The following is a 20,341-nucleotide window of genomic DNA, read 5'->3' as shown; positions in this document are numbered from 1 at the left end:
ACCCTAGATCCCAGAACCAGCCAGAGGGGAGGGGAGGCAGGGAGGGGTCAGTGGGTGCATGCACCAGGGCTTGCCCGGGTGGTGCTGTCCACAGTTACCCTCACAGTGCTCTGCATGGGGCTGAGTCTTGACTTCTCCTGCTCAGGGCAGCCCATGCGACACTGTCATCTGCACTTACTGGGTCAGCCCCTGCTTTGCACACATCTTACCAGTGGGGCTGCTCCTAGTGCAGCTGCAGCCATCTGGGTACTGATCAGCTTCCTTCACCTCCAGTGGTGGTGGCTCCTCCTACTCTAGGCTGTGCCCCTGCTCCTTTTGCACCACTCCAGTGGAGGAGGAAGTTTCAGCCGAGTGGCTCGTGCCCCAGAGTGTGAGGCTCCGACTCCAGCTCTGAGCTGCCTTCCACCTGCAAGTGGCTGCTCATTGCACTAAGTGGGCTGAGTGGATGGAAAGCAGCTGGAGCTGGAGCTCCAGCTCTGGGTCAGGAGCTGCCTGGATGAAGCTCTCAGTTGCCTTTCTCCCACTCAGCTGCCTGCACCAGATGGGCAGAGTGGGTGGAAGATACCCAGGAGCTTCAGCCCGAACCCTGCACCCTGGGGCAGGAGCCACCCAGCTAAAGCTTCCCCTCCCCCCCGCCTCAAGTGGTACAACAGTACCAGGAGGAGGAGCTGCTGCTGGATGCAAGGAGAGCTGATCAGCACCTGGTGGCTGCATCCCTACTGGAATCAGGCCCCGCCCCCCCCCCGAAGCTGTGCATGCTGGCCTGGCCTGGAGCTGGTGGGTCTGGGCAGGAGTGTGGCCTGGCTGCCTCCAGTGGGGCTTGACCCCATGAGGAGCACTGTGGGGACAGCCATGGGCCAGATCCAGTCAATTGGCGGGCATCTCCTGTGGGCTGGATTTAATTAGTTGATGGATCGGATCTGGCCCCCAGGCTGTATTTTGTCCACCCCGGTCTAGGCTGAGAAGTTTCACTTTTTGATTAATTTTGTTCCTGCTTTTGTAACATTTCCCTTGATTTACTTTTGGGTTTTAGCAGGTATTCATCATATATGTGAGGATTTGTGTTTCACCACATAGCATTTAATGCATTCTTAGTGGTACCCTTTAGGTAGCATATTCCTAAATCTAGTGATCCCTGTCACCAGACTCCTCCAGAACCTAACTCTTACTTGGTTGGAGTTTAAAGCGCTTCTCCCTGAAGTTGCAACTCATGGATATTGGATCTGCCTACTTCAGATTTTCTGGAAGCAGGTGCTCTCCTTGAATATAAAAACCTACTCATGCATATCTTGGAGAAAGGAGGTAGGGTGGTAGTAACTCTTTCACTTTTGAGAAAGGGTCTTTTCTTTGTGGACCACCCAGCATGGTGATGAGTTATACCTGTTTGTTATCATATATTCAAGGTGACAGTGCGGTACCACCCTTGATTTGCCAAGTCACATAGGCAGCAGTGGTACATTTTGTTCCTGTTGACTTCTAGTCCATATCAGCTTGTCTTGGGACACTGTCCCAGCCATCTGTTTATGGTAGGCCACCTCTCAGTACAAATCAAACTACTTAATATGTTGAGACCCACACTCCATATTTAACAGTTCTGTAACCTTAAGAATTGGGCATCTAGAGAATCTTCTGGGTCACTTTGAACATCTGAGATTCATAATCTCAGTTCACCCCAATATCGAGAGTAGAACAGCCAGAAGTCTTCTCTCCAGAGGACAGCATGTTGACTAAGGATATAGATGGACATAACAACTGGATAAGTATCAAAGGAGAGGAATACAAGGTGTTAAGATGCAGCTACATTTGGTACATTGGCTGATTCTGTAGCAATGCAAGTAAAGGGGAACTGCTCCAGTGTTAGGGTTCAAATTTAGGGCAATTTAGCTAATATATCACTACAGGATCATGCAGGCAGGCTGTAGTGTAACAGCTGATGCACTGTCCTGAGCAAATGCTCCCCCTCCTCTTACAGCAGCTAAAATGGATGTTTATGTCAAAACTACTATTCTGCAGACAGCCTTTCTGGGTGTACTGAGCATCTATAATGGAGGGAAAATTTTGTCTTGAATTTCTGAATATGCCTCTGTTCCCACATTCTCAGACATTGGTGTTCAGAAGACATAATAAAAGTTGTGACTGGCAGAAGGACTGGTAGAAACTGCTTTTCATTTCCTTGTATTTTTCACGATAAGAAATAGGGTTTCAAAAGGTTGTTTCCCTCCCTTTTTATGGATGCTATTGGCTACAGTTATAGGAGGCACTGACATTCTTTTGATACACTACATGCCTTTGAGTAGAAAATGTATATTCAATGTTGCATGGACAGCCTACTTCCTTCCAATGGCTGCCCTAATGACTAGACACTTACCACCTAAAATGGTGGTGGCAGTACCTCTGTTCACCATCGTGCTGCTTTTCTTGTTGCACAAAAGTGGTGTGCTTGCTGTTGAATGCAAAGGGATTCGGTGGTAATATTCCTGGGGAAGGCAGTGGTGACTGCCATTTACCTGGCAGCAACATTTAGAGGCTTTTACTTAAGTTGCTGGGAAGATCTGTACACCAAGAGGGGGGTGGAATATTATCTAAGCTGAGATCCTCTTGTGTAGGTGTTTAATGAAGTCCCTAATATAAAAGATGTAGAAAAACCCAGTTACCCAGTAGATTCTGCCAGCTCATGCCAAGCTAATCAAGCTGTTACTCTACTTGTGCTGGTTCTAAGGGAACCTTTATACCTTCCTGTCTATCTGGCAGCGAGACGGCTTTATTTACTGGCAGATTTCAGACCACTTCAGTTAGGTGGGAATAGTGGTTTTTGTAGAAGGTTTCCTGCCTCTTTGACTTCTAGGACCGCTGTGGCATGTATTCCGTACTGGAAACCTGTGCCACTGTGTTGGGTGGCTTCCTTATTTAGGTCTGATCTATTAAAAGAGTTCCAAATATTGCTAAACAGGATGTTTGCCCTAAGAGAGTTAGCTGAAGATAATTTATTGTCTCTACAGGTGCTAAATGCTTTTAGGGCTACAGTTTGTTAATCCTTTTCATTTCCATCATCCTGTTTCCAAAAGGTATCCTTGTATCCTGTCTAAAGTTCCTGTCTAAAGTTTAGTTTAAAGTTTAGTCTAAAGTTCCTGTCTTCACATCATCGGGGTAGGGAGATGAAATGAGAAACAGACTCTAGCCCACAGCATGCACCACCGCTTATGGGAAAGTGCACAGGCTACAAACCAGAAGACTCTGTTCCAGCCTCAGCTAGCTGCTGTTCATATTTCTGTGCCCTTTGCAGCCATTTATTATTTACCAGGGCCACATGCTACTATTTCAGGGACAGTAACTTTCACTCATTTTACAAAAAAGACCACTGAGAGCCTGTACAGTCACATCAGCTAGAGCTGGGAATAAACGTTGGGATTCTGATGTAGCCAGTCTCATTCACTTTGTCACGGCCTTTCAAAGGAAACATATTTTATGTTAGCAAATCCACGTGAACAGTGTGGCTCTGTCTCCTGTGTAATCGGTGGAGCACATATAGAAGTTTATGACTGCCATTTGAGCTAATGAATGAGGTCTGGTAGCATGAAAGTAGTAGCAACAGCTTGTACCTTTGTGCCCAAAGATTTGAGGTTCAGTCCCAGTCCCTTGTATTTGGCTAGGCTGTCTGTAACTGCTAAAACAGACGTATGTGCATTCCTAATTTTAAAAAAAATGGAGGAAGTTAGTAACAATCCCTAAATTTTGGGCAGGGAGCATTTTCCATTATTAAAACTCTGGTGACATTTTGTTAACTTTTGACATGTCTGTTTGTTTGCAGCGTGGTGTTGATATTTGGTGGGCGGTAGGGATGAGGAGAGGAAACACTTTCAGGCTAGAGAAGTGCTTTTTTTCCCCTTTTACATTAAATCCCACTTTCACTGACATCAATTTAAAAAATTCATCACTCTCTCAGCTCTGGTTTTTATTTTTCAGTAAAATGTCAGCAGGTTGCCAAAATAACTAAATACATCTTAGGGCTGGGCTTTCGCTATCATCACAGCAGTGGTGAAAGCCATAATACTAGGAGCTGCCAGAGCAGCTTCAGGATGGAGGGTAGAGCAAGAGAACCAGGCTGGGTTTTTCAGACCTGTTGGAATAAGTGGTCAGTAATCTTTAGGGGACCTTTGTGGGGCAGGAAGTGAGATGGGCTTTTTCCTAACCCCCCCCCCGCCCCATACACTCGCATACTAAATACCAGTAAAGCACCTGGCTTGAGTAATCCATAATCGCGCTTCCCTCAAGCACCACAGGAGTCTCCTCCAACTCCCAAAGAGGAATGTGCAAGAGAGATGGGTAGGCTTCCTTCAGCTAACTCCTAACCTAGACCCAGCCAGTCCCATTGACTTCTCTGGGCACCCTGCTGAGCTGATATTCCTCACAGCCCCCAGATGGGAAAGAGAAAGGCAGATCAGGCTGGGGGACTTTCAACACTTGATGTAGCAGACTACTCTCCCTTTGGGGTAATAGCTTTTCTTCTGCTGCCACCTAACAGCTCACGTGACAGCAGTCTATGCTGTAGTGCTGAAGGGTCGAGGTTTCAACTCTGCTGATGGTACACCATTGAGACCTGTTACAATTGCACCAAATGCTCTCTGATTTTACCTTTTTTCCTTCTTTAGAAAACTTGGGGAAATGATATTTACAAATGATATCTTCAAAGGACGTTGTTTAGGTTGTAAAATCAGGGAGGCCAAATTCGGACATTGCAGGTTTACGGTTAGTTTGATACCCCAGCTTAGGATTTCAAAACACGTGGATCGCAGGTTGGATCTGGAATGGATGTGCAGTCCATCTGGCTCAGCAGGCTACTGGAAGTTGGGGGTGGAGTCTGCCACAGAATCGGGGGCTCTGGGGCCTCTGTTGGACATGGTCTTCAGCAGCAGGCAGGCAAGCAAGGACTGTGACTGCTTGGTGTGATGCTGCTTGTGCACATCCACCATTGTAAGCTGCTGCAGTGACCACCACTGCAGTTGCTCCTCCCTACCCTGGGTGGGATCCAGTTTGGAGCCCCAAGTGAGTTTAACATCTCTGTCTGAATCCTTCCCCTTTACACGCATGCATTATGATAGTCTTTAACTACATGACCAGATCCCCCTGACCCAGATGTGTGAGCCCAGTTGATTTAAGGTTGTGTAGGAAATGCCCATTTTACTCACTGTCAAACATCTGAAAGTTAGGTACTGCCACCTAGACAACGTTCTTTTAACCCTGGGGGTCTGCTTGATCCCCAGGCCAGTTCATGTTGTTATGTATAAGCTATTTAACTGCAGACCTTTATTGCTAGTGACAGATTTTTCTGTGTATTTTTGAATTTGGGATCAACCAAACAAAAAATACAAGCTATAGTGTAGTGATTGGTCTTTATTATAGAATGTGGCACAGCTGGATAAAATGGCATACATGTGAACCCCTAGTTATACATAGGTTAATATGTGGAACTTCTCACTGAGGAGCCTTATTATATGTCATCTTTTAATACTGCCACAGTTTGACCTCATTCCATCATCTGGGAAACTCATCACCCATTTGATCTATGGGACAGAGACGTGGCCCTTGCCCCACCAGTAGGGCAGGGGTAGATCACTCACGTAGCAATACCAGTGGCTGCCAGCCAGCCCCAAGAAGCTAAATATAGTGGGCTGGGTTTGTTGCCCACATGAAAGGCCTGTTCAGCAAGTTCAACTCTTTCTTGGGGTGAAAAGGCAGTTTATGATTAGTGGTATGTGATAGTGGCCTTAGCCATACAGGGTGGAGTGGGGCAAAGATAGCATGACATAGTTGTTTGGTTTTTTTTACCATAAGTTTCACTGTGTGTTCTGTTTCAAGATGATTCTTTTGGGAAAGAAACTGGTAATTTTGAAAGCTTTGAAGGTGGCATTTTTCAAGAGCCAAACAGTTTCCGTGATAATAGGACTAACCATTTTCTTTGCAGTAACTAGCACGTATGTTGTACCCAACTACATTAACAAGAAAAAAGACTCCTTTACAGAGGCATCCACACCTCATGCGAAGACATCAACAAGAAATAATATTTCAGTTATGATCTTCTTAGCAACGGTCAAGCTTAAGCTGCCCTATAGGATTGGAGGAAGAAGTGGTGCCAAGGGTGATGCAGAAAATATTGTGCATATATTGGCTTCATTCAAACTTGGTCTTACCATCAGATATTAGCAAACTGATCATCTGCAACACAAGTAGAAGAGAAGAAACTGTCCATATGCAGTGCAGCCGTGGTCCCTTCTACAGATGTTGTCAATAGATAGATGAAGAAAAGAATGTGTTTTTATACCAGTTTTACAGATGCAGGGGACAGAGGCTCAGAGGGAACAAGGCCAGAATTGTCAGATGTATCTATTACGATTTTATATAAAAGTTGAGGCATGTTAAGCTTGATTACTTGGAGTACTTAACATTTTTATACCACTTGATATGTTGAAAGCTGATCTCTGATCCCTTTTACTTCCTCTTGTGAGTTCTTAGCACCTCTGTAAATGTGGCTGCAGATTTTTCAAGTTAAGGATCCAGAAAGTGAGCATTATACAGTTAGCACAGTCAGCATGGATTCACCAACCTGCTTGCCTTCCATGGTGAGATGACTGGATGTGGGGAGGCCAGTGGATGTGGTATACCTTGATTTTAGCAAGGCTTTTGTTTTGGTCTTCCACAACATTCCTGCAGGTCAGCTAAGGAAGTACAGGCTGGATGAATGGACTGTAAGGTGGATAGAAAACTGGCTTATGCATCGGACTCAGGGAGTAGTAATCAATGGCTCAAAGTCTAGTTGGCAGCTGGTATCAAGTGGAGTGCCCCAGGGGTTGGTCCTGGGGCTGGTTTTGTTCAGTGTCTTCATCAATGACCTGGAAGATGGCATACAGTGCACCCTTAGCAAGTTTGTGGATGACCCCAAGCTGGGGGTAGTAGTAGATATGCTGGAGGGTAAGGCTAAGATTCAGAGTGACCTAGACAAATTGGAGGTTTAGGCCAAAAGAAATTGCATGAGGTTCAACAAGGTGCAAAGTCCTCCACTTAGTATGGAACAATCCCATGCATGAGTACAGGCTGGGGGCTGACTGGCTGGGCAGCAGCTCTGCAGAAAGGGACTTGGGGATTGCAGTGGACAATAAGCTGAATATGAGCCAACAGTGTGCCCTTGTTGCAAAGAAGGCATACTGGGCTGCATTGGTAGGAGCATTGCTATCAGGTCAAGGGAAGTGATTATTTCCCTGTATTCAGCACTGGAGAAGCCACATCTGGAGTACTATGTTCAGTTTTGGGCCCCCACTACAGGAAGGATGTGGACAAATTGGACAGAGTCCAGTGGAGGGCAGTGAAAATGGTTCGGGGGCTGGGACACATGACTTGTGAGGAGAGGCTGAGGGAACTGGGCTTATTTAGTCTGGAGAAGACTGAGGGGGTGTCATAACAGCCTTCAACTACCTGAAGGGAGGTACGAAAGAGGACAGCAACTGTTCTCAGTGGTGGCAGATGACAGAACAAGGAGCAATGGTATTAAATTGCAGCAAGGAAAGTTTAGGTTAGATATAGGGAAGAATTTTCTCACTTAGAAGGTAATAAAACACTGAAACAGGCTATCCAGAGAGGTTATGGAGTCTCCATCCTTGGAGACCCAGCTCCTTGGCTGAGATGATGTACTTGGGGATGGTCCTGCTTTGAGCAAGGGGCTGGACTAGATAACCTCCTGACATCCCTTCCAACCTTAATTTTGTATAATTCTATGACTCAGGCTTCTTGAATGTTTGGAGTTCACAATACTGAGGAGATCTGAGACCTGAGGGAAGTTTGTACCTGGTTTATTCAAAGCACGTGCAACCCAAGAGTAGGAATCTTGTATGATTATCCTCTTTAGAAAAGCAGAATTACACTTGATTTTCCCTTTGTGATAGCCCCTTTGAAATGCTACAGCTACATTTGTGAAGTGTTGCTAGTCTGTGAGGAAACAGTCGCATGAAGAATTGTTGAAAAAACAGGCATATGAGAGTGAGGCCCTAAATAGTGTGAGGAAGGAAAATATTCAGGAGAAGGCTATGGTTTTGGTGTCTGAGTGTTTGAAGGTCCCAAACTAAGCATTGGGGTACTTCTGGAGTTCATCACTGAGATTTTGTGCTCTCAGCTGTGACCCAGAGAAGAACCCTCCCCTCCTGCACGTAACAGGGCAGGAGAAATAAAGATATGGGAAGGGGCCGGTCAAAAATAAATCTCTGTCTTCTTGTCTCTGCAGCAATTCGGCAAAATCCTCGATGTAGAGATAATCTTTAATGAGCGTGGCTCCAAGGTAAGTCCTCGCTTTGTACCCAGCTTCTCTTGGTTTGATTGCATAGAGTAAAAGGCAGTTCATTGCCTGGAGAATATACTCTGCGGAGATCAGCAGGAACTGGCATGACTGGCGGGAGGGGACAACCATATCTGGGAGCCTGGCTCTGTTCCCTCTTACTCCAGAATCTGAGCTTGGCCAGTATGTCCAAACACTCGCAATCCTTCCTCTTGAACATGGGATTAGGTTCCCCAATGTTTTGAACAATGTAGGAGTCACTTGGGCTTTCATAGCAGCATTTTTCACTGCATTAGCAATGCGATGCTGTCTGAGGAAGGCAGAGCAAGATGACACTTTGTGTGTTGCACATTAAAAGCTATGCAACATTTTTATTGCATAGGCGAGTGTCTATTTAGGATAAGGAGAATCTCTTGCATGTGAAGGGGAATTTTTTCTTTGTTTTTGGAAACAAAATAGGTGTTTGAGATACTGGCCTTTCATGATGGATTTATCTGATGCTTAAATTAAGCATCTGCAGTTTCCCCTGTGGGCCCCTCCCATTGAACTTCTAATTACACAGCTATTTTAATCGTTAAAATGCATCAGAAGGGAGGTTTTGCTGAGTGTTGATGCTAATTTACCTCTCTGGAGAGCAGGCTTCAAATGCTGCTAGGGTCAAATGCAGTGAGTTTCAGTGATCTTTGTCCTAATTGGCAATTGGTTCTCATCACATAAGCAATATCATCACAATGACAAATTGATGTGATTCTTTCTCTGCCCAGGAGGTCCAGCACTGGAATAGCAGGGAGTTTTGCAGGTCAGGAGCGAGGTGCATTGGCAGAGCTCTGTGGGGGAAGCTTGCACAGTGCATGCCTATACTATGCTTGACTTAATCAATGCTAAGATTCCCATTTTCAATTAAAATGAAAATTTCCTCCCTCACATGAGATTTTGAAGGTGCAAGTCAGCTAAGCAGTTTATTTTTAAAACCCCTTTCTTCCCTTTGGATTGGCTTTTCACAGCCCTTTGTAGCCTCTCTGTTCCCTTGGGGGTATACCAATATTCAGATTTCTCTACAAAATCTCATTCTATTTCCAAAACTACATTTTTGACATTTCTTAATCTTCATGTATTATCTGGAAACCAGAAACAGGAGGGTGTTTTATACCTAAAAGACCCACGGCTCAACCCCTTCTGTATTCCTTCTTTGTGCCCAGCACTTTTTTTTTTTTTTTTTGCCCCATTAACCAATCTGGACAAATGTTTTTGCACAGCTTTGTTTGGGAGTTCTCTTTCTCTTTGGATAAAGTACACCCTACGTGATTCCACCAAAACAGTGGGCTATGGCTGGATCTGTAAATATTTATTTTGCTCTGCACAGTTCTGATATTTCAAATCAAGGCTAATTCACAGAGAGTGCTGGCCTATAGTCATTTTTCTCAAGCTTTGGGAACAGACTCTGGCCTCAAGCAAATCCCTGCTTTTCTAAATGTAATTGCCAAAGAAAACAAAAAAAATTGGTGTGGTCGAAAGAAAAAAGAAAAGAAAAAGAACAGCAGCAGAGCAATGTACCTTTTCCCCAACAATAGCCAGGCTTTATAGTTCTGCATGCATGCCCACCTCCACATATACATGCATCACCTTCCCTACCCCTAGGCAAAGAGCCCTTATTAAACACCCACGGCTGCCCTTTCCTTTCTAGGCAATGACATTGATTTTTGTGAATCCTTGGCTATTGACCTTATCTGTGCAAAATATTAATTAAAGCCAAGGCTTCTGGTTTTCAGTTAAAACAAAACCTGTTTGCTGAAGAATACCTTGTAGGATTTTTGTCCTGGTCTCTCCAGAAATGCTTTGAAATTGAAAACAATTTAAAGAGAAGATGTTCTAGATCTTCAGTTTTTGATTGTGCAGCTTTCTACCACTTCTTGTTAGCTTTGCAGCAATAAGTGGTTGCAAAACTGATGGTTGCTGTTTCAGAAATGGGGAACAGCCTGAATGGACGCCAGAAAACACCCAAAAGAATATCTGTTCGTGATATCTTTGCATCCTTCTCTGCCCAAAATAATGATTGTTTTGTTCTTTTTTCGAAAGCATGCCAAAATTATTCCTGCTTTAGTACGAAAATGGGAGGCCCCCCGTGTTACTGAGTGGGGTGTAGCTGCACGAAGCACCTGGTACTCACATAGTAATGTAAAAACAACAGTTTGGTGATATGATGGTGAAGCAAAGGAAATGGATGTCTGGAGGCCACTCACTCACTCTTTGGGCTCTTTCTCCACCTTCAGCAAAAAAATAAAAATCTGAATGCAATTCTCCTCTCCTGTGGTTTCCATTCTAATCTAACTATATGAAACCTCTCTCTCTTCTTCTCCTCCTACTCTGTCTTGGGAATCCGAAAGCAGATGCTCCTACTGCCTGCCTTGTGCTGTGTTGTTAATGCTCCCCTTCCTGTCCCTGGGTTTCTAAAGGGTGTAGCTTGTGTATATATTTTGGTAAATATTTGAAAGGTACAAAGGTAAATCCCAAATTGCCCTGGGTTTGCCCTCATGCAATGTCTGATTGGAAGCTCCTCTGTAGGCTGAGCAGCCATTTGTCCCTGCTTCCCTGGGGCAGGGCTTGTTTGCTGGAATTGCTCCAGATCTGGTTAAATGGTAGCAATTTGAGAAAAGGTGTACCTTGCATTCTTCCTTTTGGATCCACCTGAGATGAACTGATTAACTTTTCTTTCTGCAGCTTGAATTAATTTAGGTGACTGGTGCTCCTCCCTCTGTTTTTCTTTTTCCCTTTTATTAAACTTTTTTGGAGGATAGGTACCCAACATTGTGCATGATTGTGATCCTGCACATCCTGAGAAGTATTAAGCTTAAGGCATGAGCATTACAATTATGTTACAACTACCTTATGCCCTGGATTGTGGTGCTCTGCTTAAAAAATTGCTTCATTGTCTTTCTGAATTGTGAGGAGGGAAGGAAATTTTGAGCTGTCTGCAGACTAATCAGCTTGCTGTCCTGATCCTGCCTGTTTAAAATGACTTTATTAGCTTTGGAAGCCTTTACACTGAAACTGTATTGCTGCCTATTAGAAAACATAAATGAATATTTAAAAGCCTCTTGATATTTTTTTTTCCCCTCCCAGCTTGTCTAACCAAATGGCTTCGGTTATCCTTCAAATAGATTTTTTTTTTTTGGTTTCCTCGGAAACTGGCTGTTTGGGGTTTTTTTTTTTTATTCTTCTCAGCCTGCCCTTAAAATTCGAGTTCTGATTTACGTGAATTCTTTTAAATGGCACAATACTTGCAAGTCCCAGTTCACTGTGCAGCCTCATAACCTGTGGACAGAGTATATGCAGAATAGAATGATGGTAGGGATACTCTGCCTGCCAGTAGAGAAGCTTCCTTTAGTTGATGTCTCAGCCCCAAGTACACCAGCTGAACAGCTGTTCCTGTTTTGCAGAGCTAATGCAATCTGCATGTTTAATTTAATCATAGGATTTTTAATGAGACCCTCTTCCCATTCCAAAAAGCTATCTGGGAACATTACACCAAAAGAAAAACAGAGCTTTTTCCTCTTCACCATCCACTCAAGATCCAGCACCCTGAGATGTGCTCATACTGTTCGTAACAAAAGAAGAATGCTTTAGAATTCAGACAAGGTTCTTTGGGTAAATCTGATAGCTTTTAGTAGACCAACTAAAAATTTTAATTTTCATTGGTCTAATAAAAGGTATCACATCTACCCATAGGGGACATTGTCTCCCTATGTCCTTAGACCAGCATGGCTATAACCAACGCCCCGAAATGTAGAATTCGGAGGAAGTCTGGCCAGTGAGGGGGTGATAATTCAATTTAGTACAGCTCACAAGCTGTAAGTTGCGGAATAATTGTTATCGATGTCCCTCGCTGCCTTTCCTAGCAGTAACCTAGACCAGGACTGTTTTGTAAGTGGCTGGGGGCCTCATGCCCCACAGGCAGGGCTGGTCACAGTCATGGGCAAACCCGGAGGCTGCCCAGGGCCTGGACAGAAAGGGGGCCTGAAAATGGTGAAAATAATGATCTGGCAAAGGGGTCCTGATACTAAAAGTATGCCCGGGGCCACCAGGAGTCTAGGTACAGTGCTGCTTGCAGGCTGCACTTGCTGGGACTACATGCATCAGCAGGGATCAAGGGCAGCAGCACATGCCTACATCCTCTTCCACATACCCTCATCCCCTCTGCTGCAGCATGTGCCTGTGTGGATAACCCACAGCCTGGCATGAATACCCCTCTTCCTGTCTGCTGCAGAGCTCACTGTGCAGGCCCAGGGCTTCAGCCTGAGCTACTTGGGCTGTGCTGTGCCACCCCCCTGGCCAGGTGTAGAACACAGCTGGGGGAAGAAGGGAGATCCTGGAAACAGAAGCCAGAGCAATAGGAGAAGGGGAGGCATACTGGGCAGGAGCCCAGGAGCTGCAACTTAACCTCTCATATATACTGCTCCAGTCTCCAGTTGAACAGCCCTGACCTAGACCAAGTAATTAGTCCAATGTCTCGAACTTCTCAGGGGAGAGTAGATAGTATCCAGGGAGGCAAATCCAGTGGAGATTACTCTCAAAGGGATTATACCTCACTGGAGAAATGCATATTGATCGCATCTATAGAATTTAGCTTTTAGCTGTCAGTTGGTGAGACTCCTGACAATTGTGTAAACAGCAATGGTGACCTAAGCCATTGTCCATATAGTAAAGGGCTCTGTTTCACAGAGATCTTTTAATTTATACTGGACTCTGCCCAGGTACCATTTACCCTGCTTCACCCAAGCACCAGCGAAACAAAGGACGACAGAAACAATAAAAAAGTCTGTGTCCTTTAACATTTTGTAAAGCTTCATATAATTCTGTTTTTGGCTATGATTTGTCTTGTCATGACTTGCTTTCCCTGCCTGCCATCTTTCACCCCACCTTATCTTCTATCAGGGCTTTGGCCTCATTGCAACCTGGGGCACTGAGCGCATAGCTGCTCCAGTCCCACTTGGCTACATACCACCTGTTATGGTGGTGGCAGCTCCGGCTGGTGCCAGGGGCCTGGGACAGCTTTCGCTGTAGTGGAGTGATCAGGCTGCAGCCAGAGCAACCATGTCCTCTGTGCCCTGGGCTGGAGCCATTTTGGCGGGGTAAACAGTAGGGGGGCAGGAGACAGAGATGGCCACGGGGCTGGCCAGGCAGAAGCAGTGGGGGTGGACAGAGGCTTTGGCTCCGATTCCAACTCCAAATCAGGGCTGGAGTTGGAGTCACAGCAGCTGCCTGCCCCTCTGCCACCCTGAATTTGAATCTAAGAGGATTTACCCCCTTTAAATGGGGAAAAAACATTGTCTTGGATTCAGATAAATATGGTAATTCTCCTTGCCTGAACTCTTGGTGCAATCTGCAGGGTCCCAAACTGGATGTGCTGCCCCATTGCAGTTTCTCAAGCCAGTGTAAGTTAACCTAGTACAGTTCTGTACCCATTAGACTTCTGTTTGAGATACCCTGAGTGGCCTTTCGTGTTCTTTCCATGCTCAGAGTTGTTTGCCCATATCACTGATAACCCTTTAGTGATGTGGAGTTCTCTAACCTACAAGGAGCATGTTAATGGGACCATTTTAAAGGCACTGAGGTTGCAACAAAAATAATATAATCCTGTCCCCCGTCCTGTTCCCCCCCCCTCCAAAAAAAACCCCAGAACAAAACAAAAAAACTTCCCTGACATTGAAGCAGTATTGGTGCATCTGGCCAGTCCTGCTCTGTCCTCAACTTGAGGGCTGTAGTGCAGGGAGAGTGGGGGAAATAACAAGGTGGAGCAATTTCCAAACGCTCACAATACAGAAACTCTTATTCTTTTATTAGCCCCATCTCCAGGAGAGCAGGTTCCATGAACTGCTGATAGAGTTTGTATAGTGCTGTGTGTTACAGAAAGCAACGCCCACCCATTTTATGAAATTTGTGTGCACATTTACTGAGGCCTTGTCTTCACCAGAAGTGGCAAGCATTTTTAAGTAAAGCTCAAATTTTAAATGTCTTTGGTTTAAAGTGGTATAGGAAGCTGGCTAGGCACTCCTAGGTCATTCTCTACATGTGTAAGTTGACCCAAATGAATAGAAGGTGTAAATTTAAAAGCTGTCCCTGAGTAACTTGATGAGTGGACACTTCTTTCAAAGTGGGTTAAGCTGATCAGGAGTGAAGTTTGGAATTAGTGTTCATTTATGGCATTAATTGGGCACAACCTTTGTTGTTGACATGCCCTTAATTTGGTTTTAACCAGGTTTATTTCATTTTAGTTGAAGTCAATTTAATCTGTAGCAAAATAAGCCCCAAGTGTTGTTAAATCAAAATAGGGATATTCAGATGGGGCTCTGCCACAGTTTAACTTAAATGGTTTTAAAAAATAGTTAAGTCTGAACTCATGCAACTTCCTTCTATCACCAAGGCCCTTTGTAATTATCAAGAGCAAAAGAGATGTGGCCAGGACCTTTCCACCTAGTTCAGCTGTGGATTTAGGGCTAATCCACACACAACCTTGAACTGGCTAAATTTAGAGTAGGTAAACTAGTGCAGATAGATACTAGTGTGGGTGCTCTTATTTCAGACTAGTTTAGTTTAGTTTATGCTGATGCTTAATCAATTCAAGACTGAACAGAGGTAAATCTGGATTAAAACAAAACGAGTGTCTCCACAGCCTGTCATGTACTGGCTTAGCTAAATCCTTTTAAAATTGCTCCTTATGCTCAATTCTGCATATAAGCAAGCTCTTAGTTTAGTTTTCTCTAGTTTAAAATAGAAGTTCTACAGCCATTCCCTTATGACGTTTAGGAGATGTATGCATGGTTTTAGCAAGTACATGTTTCTTTGTCTGCTGCTGTCTTCTTGTTGATAGCTCATCTCTGGTGGATTGTAGAGGAAGGTGGAAGGTCCCCTCATTTCCTAAAACCCTAAATGCAGGTAGCCCTAACTGCTGGATTTCCCTGGTCGTTTCTTCAGGCTTTTGGGTGTTGACTGTATCTATAAATGAGGTTAATTACCAAAAAAAAACCCAACCCGAAACAAACCAAAAACAGCTTTTCTCTTTGCAAAATTAATTGTTGGATGTAGCAGCAAATTAAGAAAAAAGCCCCTTCAGAGGCTTTGTTCTAATAACGCAAGGCAAAGATGCTGTTACTGCGGTGAATGTTCGAAGCACAGTAAAAAACGAAGGGTTAACAATGCATGGATTTCAAGGGGCTCTGTTTAGTTTCCTTCGTTTTTATTTTCTGGTTTTGTTTTTTTATTATTTTGTTTAGTTTTGTTTTTGTTTAATTTCTGTGTTCTGGCCACACCCAGGAGAACCGTCTGCTTTTGATTTCTCCCTTTACGGTTACATGGTAAATTTTCTTTCTCATTCTTCAGAGATGGAAACGTTCAAAAACTATATATATATATTTATTTATTTTTTACACTGCTCATCCTGTTGCTTGTTATTTATTGCAGAATCTGAGGCCAGACTAAAAGGGTGACAGTTACTCGGTTTCTTCAGGGCCCTTGAACACACCTTTGGGAAAAGAAGGGGATACTGCAGGCTGCAAATTGCTCAAACGTTCTAGAGCAGTGGTTTTCAACCTGGGATCTGCGGACCCTTAGGTGTCCGCAGACTGTCTAAGGGGTCTGTGAGAGATGACTATGATCAATCACAAGTATGTGAATACCCACACTTACAATTCAAAGGGGTCCGCACCTCCATTTGAAAGTTTTTAGGGGTTTGCAAATGAAAAAAGGTTGAAAACCACTGTTCTAGAAAGATTTCATTGGAGGTACTCAGTGCTATCCATATACATGGAGGTTTGATTTTATTCCCTACTGGGTGATGAGTTAGTGGCAAAGTGATGGTGGAGGGGTATGGGGTGGAATGCCCAGCCTTATAATTATTGTAAGTCCTACTGAACCTAGTTTAGAAAACCCTGAATCTCTGTTGACCCAGCACTTTATTCTCCTTTGATTTGCCCCAGTATCTACTGCTGTGGGGAGAGCATCCACCACTGTATAGCTAAGCTACTCAATATTGTTCTCTTGAAACAATTACTTTTTTTTTTTAAACTAAGACAGGAAGTCTTGAGCTTGAGGAAAATGTCTTGGATATGTTAATATATAAATGAGATATATACATGATTTAGGTCCCCAAAACAATCTTTCTTCTTTGCAGGTCACTTTTCAAAGGACTTCTTAAAAATCAGTTACATACTTTTTCCCCTCCCCTGCAGCATGGAAAACTTAAAAGAAATGAAAAAATCTCTAGGTTTTGCCTTAGCAGTAAGTCAGCTCTGGTCTTGCTTACTTTTCTAGGAGTTTTACTTGGAAGTCTCTGACATGCATTATGAGGTCTTATGCTCGACTTGAGAGGGCAAAGGTTTTGAGTCTTTAACACTAGCTATTCTTCAAAGTGTTAATTCAGTACTGAAATTAAATGGGTGTTAAAAACAGAGTTGTACAGTCTGGCTAAGAGCATGTCTATGCTTTAGGTTGGAACCAAAACATAATTAATTTTGTTTTAATTCACACCTTTAAGTGCATCAGTCCAGGTCTGTGTGTGGATGTTTACATGGTAGTGAGAGTACTCAAAAGTTTAACTTGTAAAGTTTTTTAAAACGCTGTTAAAGCCAGACAAATTCCATTTGAAATGATCTGAAATTAGTGTCTGCGCACAGACTTGCATTATTTATAAAAGTGGGAATTAAAATCAATTGCATCTGGTTCTAGTCTGTGTGTAATAGGCCATAAAAACCCCTGCCCCTCTGTTGCAGTTTTTTTTATAACATTGCAGAAGACATAAATTGTATTAAATCTCCACAGTGTCTCCTCAGGCAAACCAAGGCTGGTGGTTTTCAAGTTAAACAAAGACAACTACAACCTCTGTGCCCTCCCGCCCCTGCCAGTCGTTTTTTAAACAGAACTTTCCAGGATGCCTTTCTGAAGCCTCCAGAATAGAACAGGGTACCAGGATATATTTTTTTTTTCATTCTTTATAGTTTGCCTTTAAAACATCTGTAATATACCTTTCCTTGATAAACTGCTTCATTCCCAACCCTCCACATGTTTGTGCCAGGTTTCAAAAAAGGATTTTACTATTTCTGGTTCATTTTTAGCCCTGATATACTGACACATGTTGATTTATTTCAGCAGAAAACTTTGAGGCTACTGCAAGGGGATCCACACTTGTTAGTCATATTGTTTGTTTTCTCTTTGTTAAATAATGAGAACGATGTAATTAGCTGAAAGTTTAGGTTCTTAAGTCGGGTAAGGAGGAGATTCTCCTATAGAAGCGAGCATTAAAATCATCCACCAAGATTTTTTTTCTTCCTGAACACAAAATAATAAAAAAGCCCACTTTTATCAAAGTAAAACAGCTTTATGCTTAAAACCCATTAATGAAGGATAAATACCAACACTCATGAAGGAACTCAATTGAGCCCTTTCAGGTTCTTACTATAAAACCTTAAAGGGCACTTAAAATGATAGCCCAATTGCTTCTTGCTATTAACCTTGGTTAAGAAATCCAGATGCTGCTTCTGTATTTTATTCCTTACGTATGGTGTCCTGCTGCAGGAAAGGGGTTGCAAAACTGGGATGTTTTTTCCCTAGAAAAACATCAGTCCCAAGTACCTTCAGTATTAGGACTTTCAAACACAAGCTTGTTACCCTTGCTTTCCAGCATGATGGTGTTAGCAGAAGTTCCTTGTCTGGATAGAAAACTAGTGTTCAGTTTATACCAAGCCACAGAAACTAGGTACCCCTCTTACTTTGAAGATGCTTGCATAATGTAATCTGTGGTGAAACGCTTATCTTGGACCACAAGTGCTAGGCAGATATTGAGAATATCTGATATTGAGAATGAATGATGCTGAGAATTGCCAGAGCTCTCTCTTATGTCTCATTTCCTCCTGGTTAAATTCCTAATTCATTTAGTCATTTCAGACCTATGCTTGTGACAATGTACTTCGTCCCCATGGGAGTGCATGTGATGTCATGCTGTACTGTTTTATGACTAAATTAACCAGTATAGGATGAGTCTTGCTGAGAAGAGATGAGTCTTGCTCTTGCCTTTGTATGTGGGGTGAGTAGGCCAGAGACGCTGTATCTAAAGGGCCATTACAGTAATGTTTGGATCATTCTATTTTCATTATAATGACACTGGCCAGCCAAGATAAAACCATTGTTCTCCAGCTTCAGAATGCAAGACCTCTAGAAGTCTCCCTTGATCTCCACATGCAGCTGAGAAGAAATGAGAGATATCATTTTGGAGAAGGGAATACTAAGATAGGGGCCCAAGTAGGAAGAAGGTAGCAGTTGGGTGGAGAATGTCAGCTAACTCCTGTCTACTTGTAGCAGCAGCATGCCTCGAAATGTCATTCAGATGGATCTGCTGTACTGATTGGACAATGGCGGTCCAATGATGACTCATGGTAGTTGGGTAGGGAAAATGTTGTGTGGTTTATAATAATGTATAATGCTTTACAGCTTCATTTCATGTAATCATTCTACTCTTTTACTGCCTTGAGTAGTGTCAGGGCCCTGTTGAACTATGCCCTATACAGGCATAGAAGTAGGCATGTACTCTGCTCCGAAGAGCTTAGTATGGTGCTTTACAAACATCTAATCCTTTCACCTGTTCTCAAAGGTAGGTAAAATTATTCTCCCTATTTTACAGGTAGGAGAATTAAAGCATTAAAGCAGACAAGGGTGATTTGCCCATAGCCACGTTGGTGTTCATGCTGAAGGCAAGCTTAGAAGACCAAATTCTTAGTGCCCAGCTCTGAAATCCAAACCCTTCTCTTCTCGTACTTCCCTCTCGCTCTTCCCTCTTCTCTCTTATAGCAGTCTTTAAACAGAACAAAGTGCCTTTCAGAATACACACACATATTGTACCTGTGTTTGGGGGTCCATGCAATAACACATGCATTAATTGGCAGTAACAAGAGATCCAGCGTTTCTAGGTTAGAGTAAGGCCTGCTGTTTATCTTTAAGAATATTTGTCTCGAGTAGCTTTGTACTTCTTTTTTGGTCTGGCCTCAATTGCTTTTATGTTTTCCTTTTTATTATTATTTATTATTATTCTGATTACAGTTCCTTTTATTTTATTAAATTTAATTTATTTTATTTATGAAACATGCATGAACCAACAATGTGACTCTAGGAGAGTATTGCTGAGTTGTGCTGATGTTAATTTCATACTGTGATATTTTTTCTCTATTTACCTAGAGATCAGTATTTCAATATATAACGATGTGCATGTTTTCCCCCCTTCTCCCGCTGCATGCAGGGATTCGGGTTCGTAACTTTCGAGAATAGTGCTGATGCAGACAGGGCCAGGGAGAAATTACACGGCACCGTGGTAGAGGGCCGTAAAATCGAGGTGCATGTCTTCAGTAATTCAATTTCTTCTTTATATTTCTTCTTTTTTATTTCTTTTTTTGTGTCTTGCCTCACTTATTTCACATTTGGATCCCAGTCTTGTGTGTGCGTGTGTGTTTGTGTCTGTGTCCTTCACCTCCCTGCACTGAAATGTATAAAAGTGACACACCTTTTAAAAAAATTTTACGTTGTTTTGGAGATTTTCTTTACTTATTTTTTTCTTTTTTTAAGTTGTTTTCCCACCCACTCCAAATTTTTGCCCTTCTGCCTTGATTTTCCTTTGCTTCAGTTTGCGAGGTTCCGATTTCCTGTTATCAGGCCTGAATAAAACTAACTGAAAGAGTACTGTCCGATTTCTGATGTGTCCAACAATAAAGCAGGGGGCCAGCCAGTATATCCCCTCTTTCCTTAGAGGCCAGTTCTCCTCCATATGAGTGTGAGATGAAATTGAGAGTGGGAAGGGGAGGGTAAAGGGGAAGAAGCCACACACAAGTTGTGGCTGCTTGCTTGATCTCTCTCGGAGTTCAAAATCTAAATCTAATTCTTAAAAATTCTGTCAGGAAAGTTGTCAATTGGAAGGGTTAACTTTGGCTGGCCGACGTAGCTATGTATGAGGCCGTTGCCTGGTGCTCACCCATTTTCTGTTCC

The 20,341-nt window shown here is 43.2% G+C and overlaps 1 protein-coding gene across 5 annotated transcripts in view; it reads left to right on the top strand.

The window, feature by feature from the left end:
* Positions 1–20,341, top strand: part of RBFOX2 (RNA binding protein, fox-1 homolog 2) — a 255,627-nt gene that overhangs the window by 204,306 nt on the left and 30,980 nt on the right. For all 5 annotated transcript variants that reach the window (XM_019544824.1, XM_019544826.1, XM_019544825.1 and 2 more), the window contains 2 exons: positions 8,270–8,323; positions 19,602–19,694. In XM_019544824.1, coding sequence (XP_019400369.1) covers positions 8,270–8,323; positions 19,602–19,694 — 147 coding nt within the window. The remainder of the gene's footprint in view (positions 1–8,269; positions 8,324–19,601; positions 19,695–20,341) is intronic.

This window comes from Crocodylus porosus, unplaced genomic scaffold (genome assembly GCF_001723895.1).
Source record: "Crocodylus porosus isolate Cpor-Errol unplaced genomic scaffold, CroPor_comp1, whole genome shotgun sequence".
Classification (NCBI taxonomy): domain Eukaryota; kingdom Metazoa; phylum Chordata; order Crocodylia; family Crocodylidae; genus Crocodylus; species Crocodylus porosus.
Note: the sequence above shows the minus strand (reverse complement) of the source record. Positions and strands in the feature narration are given on the sequence as shown.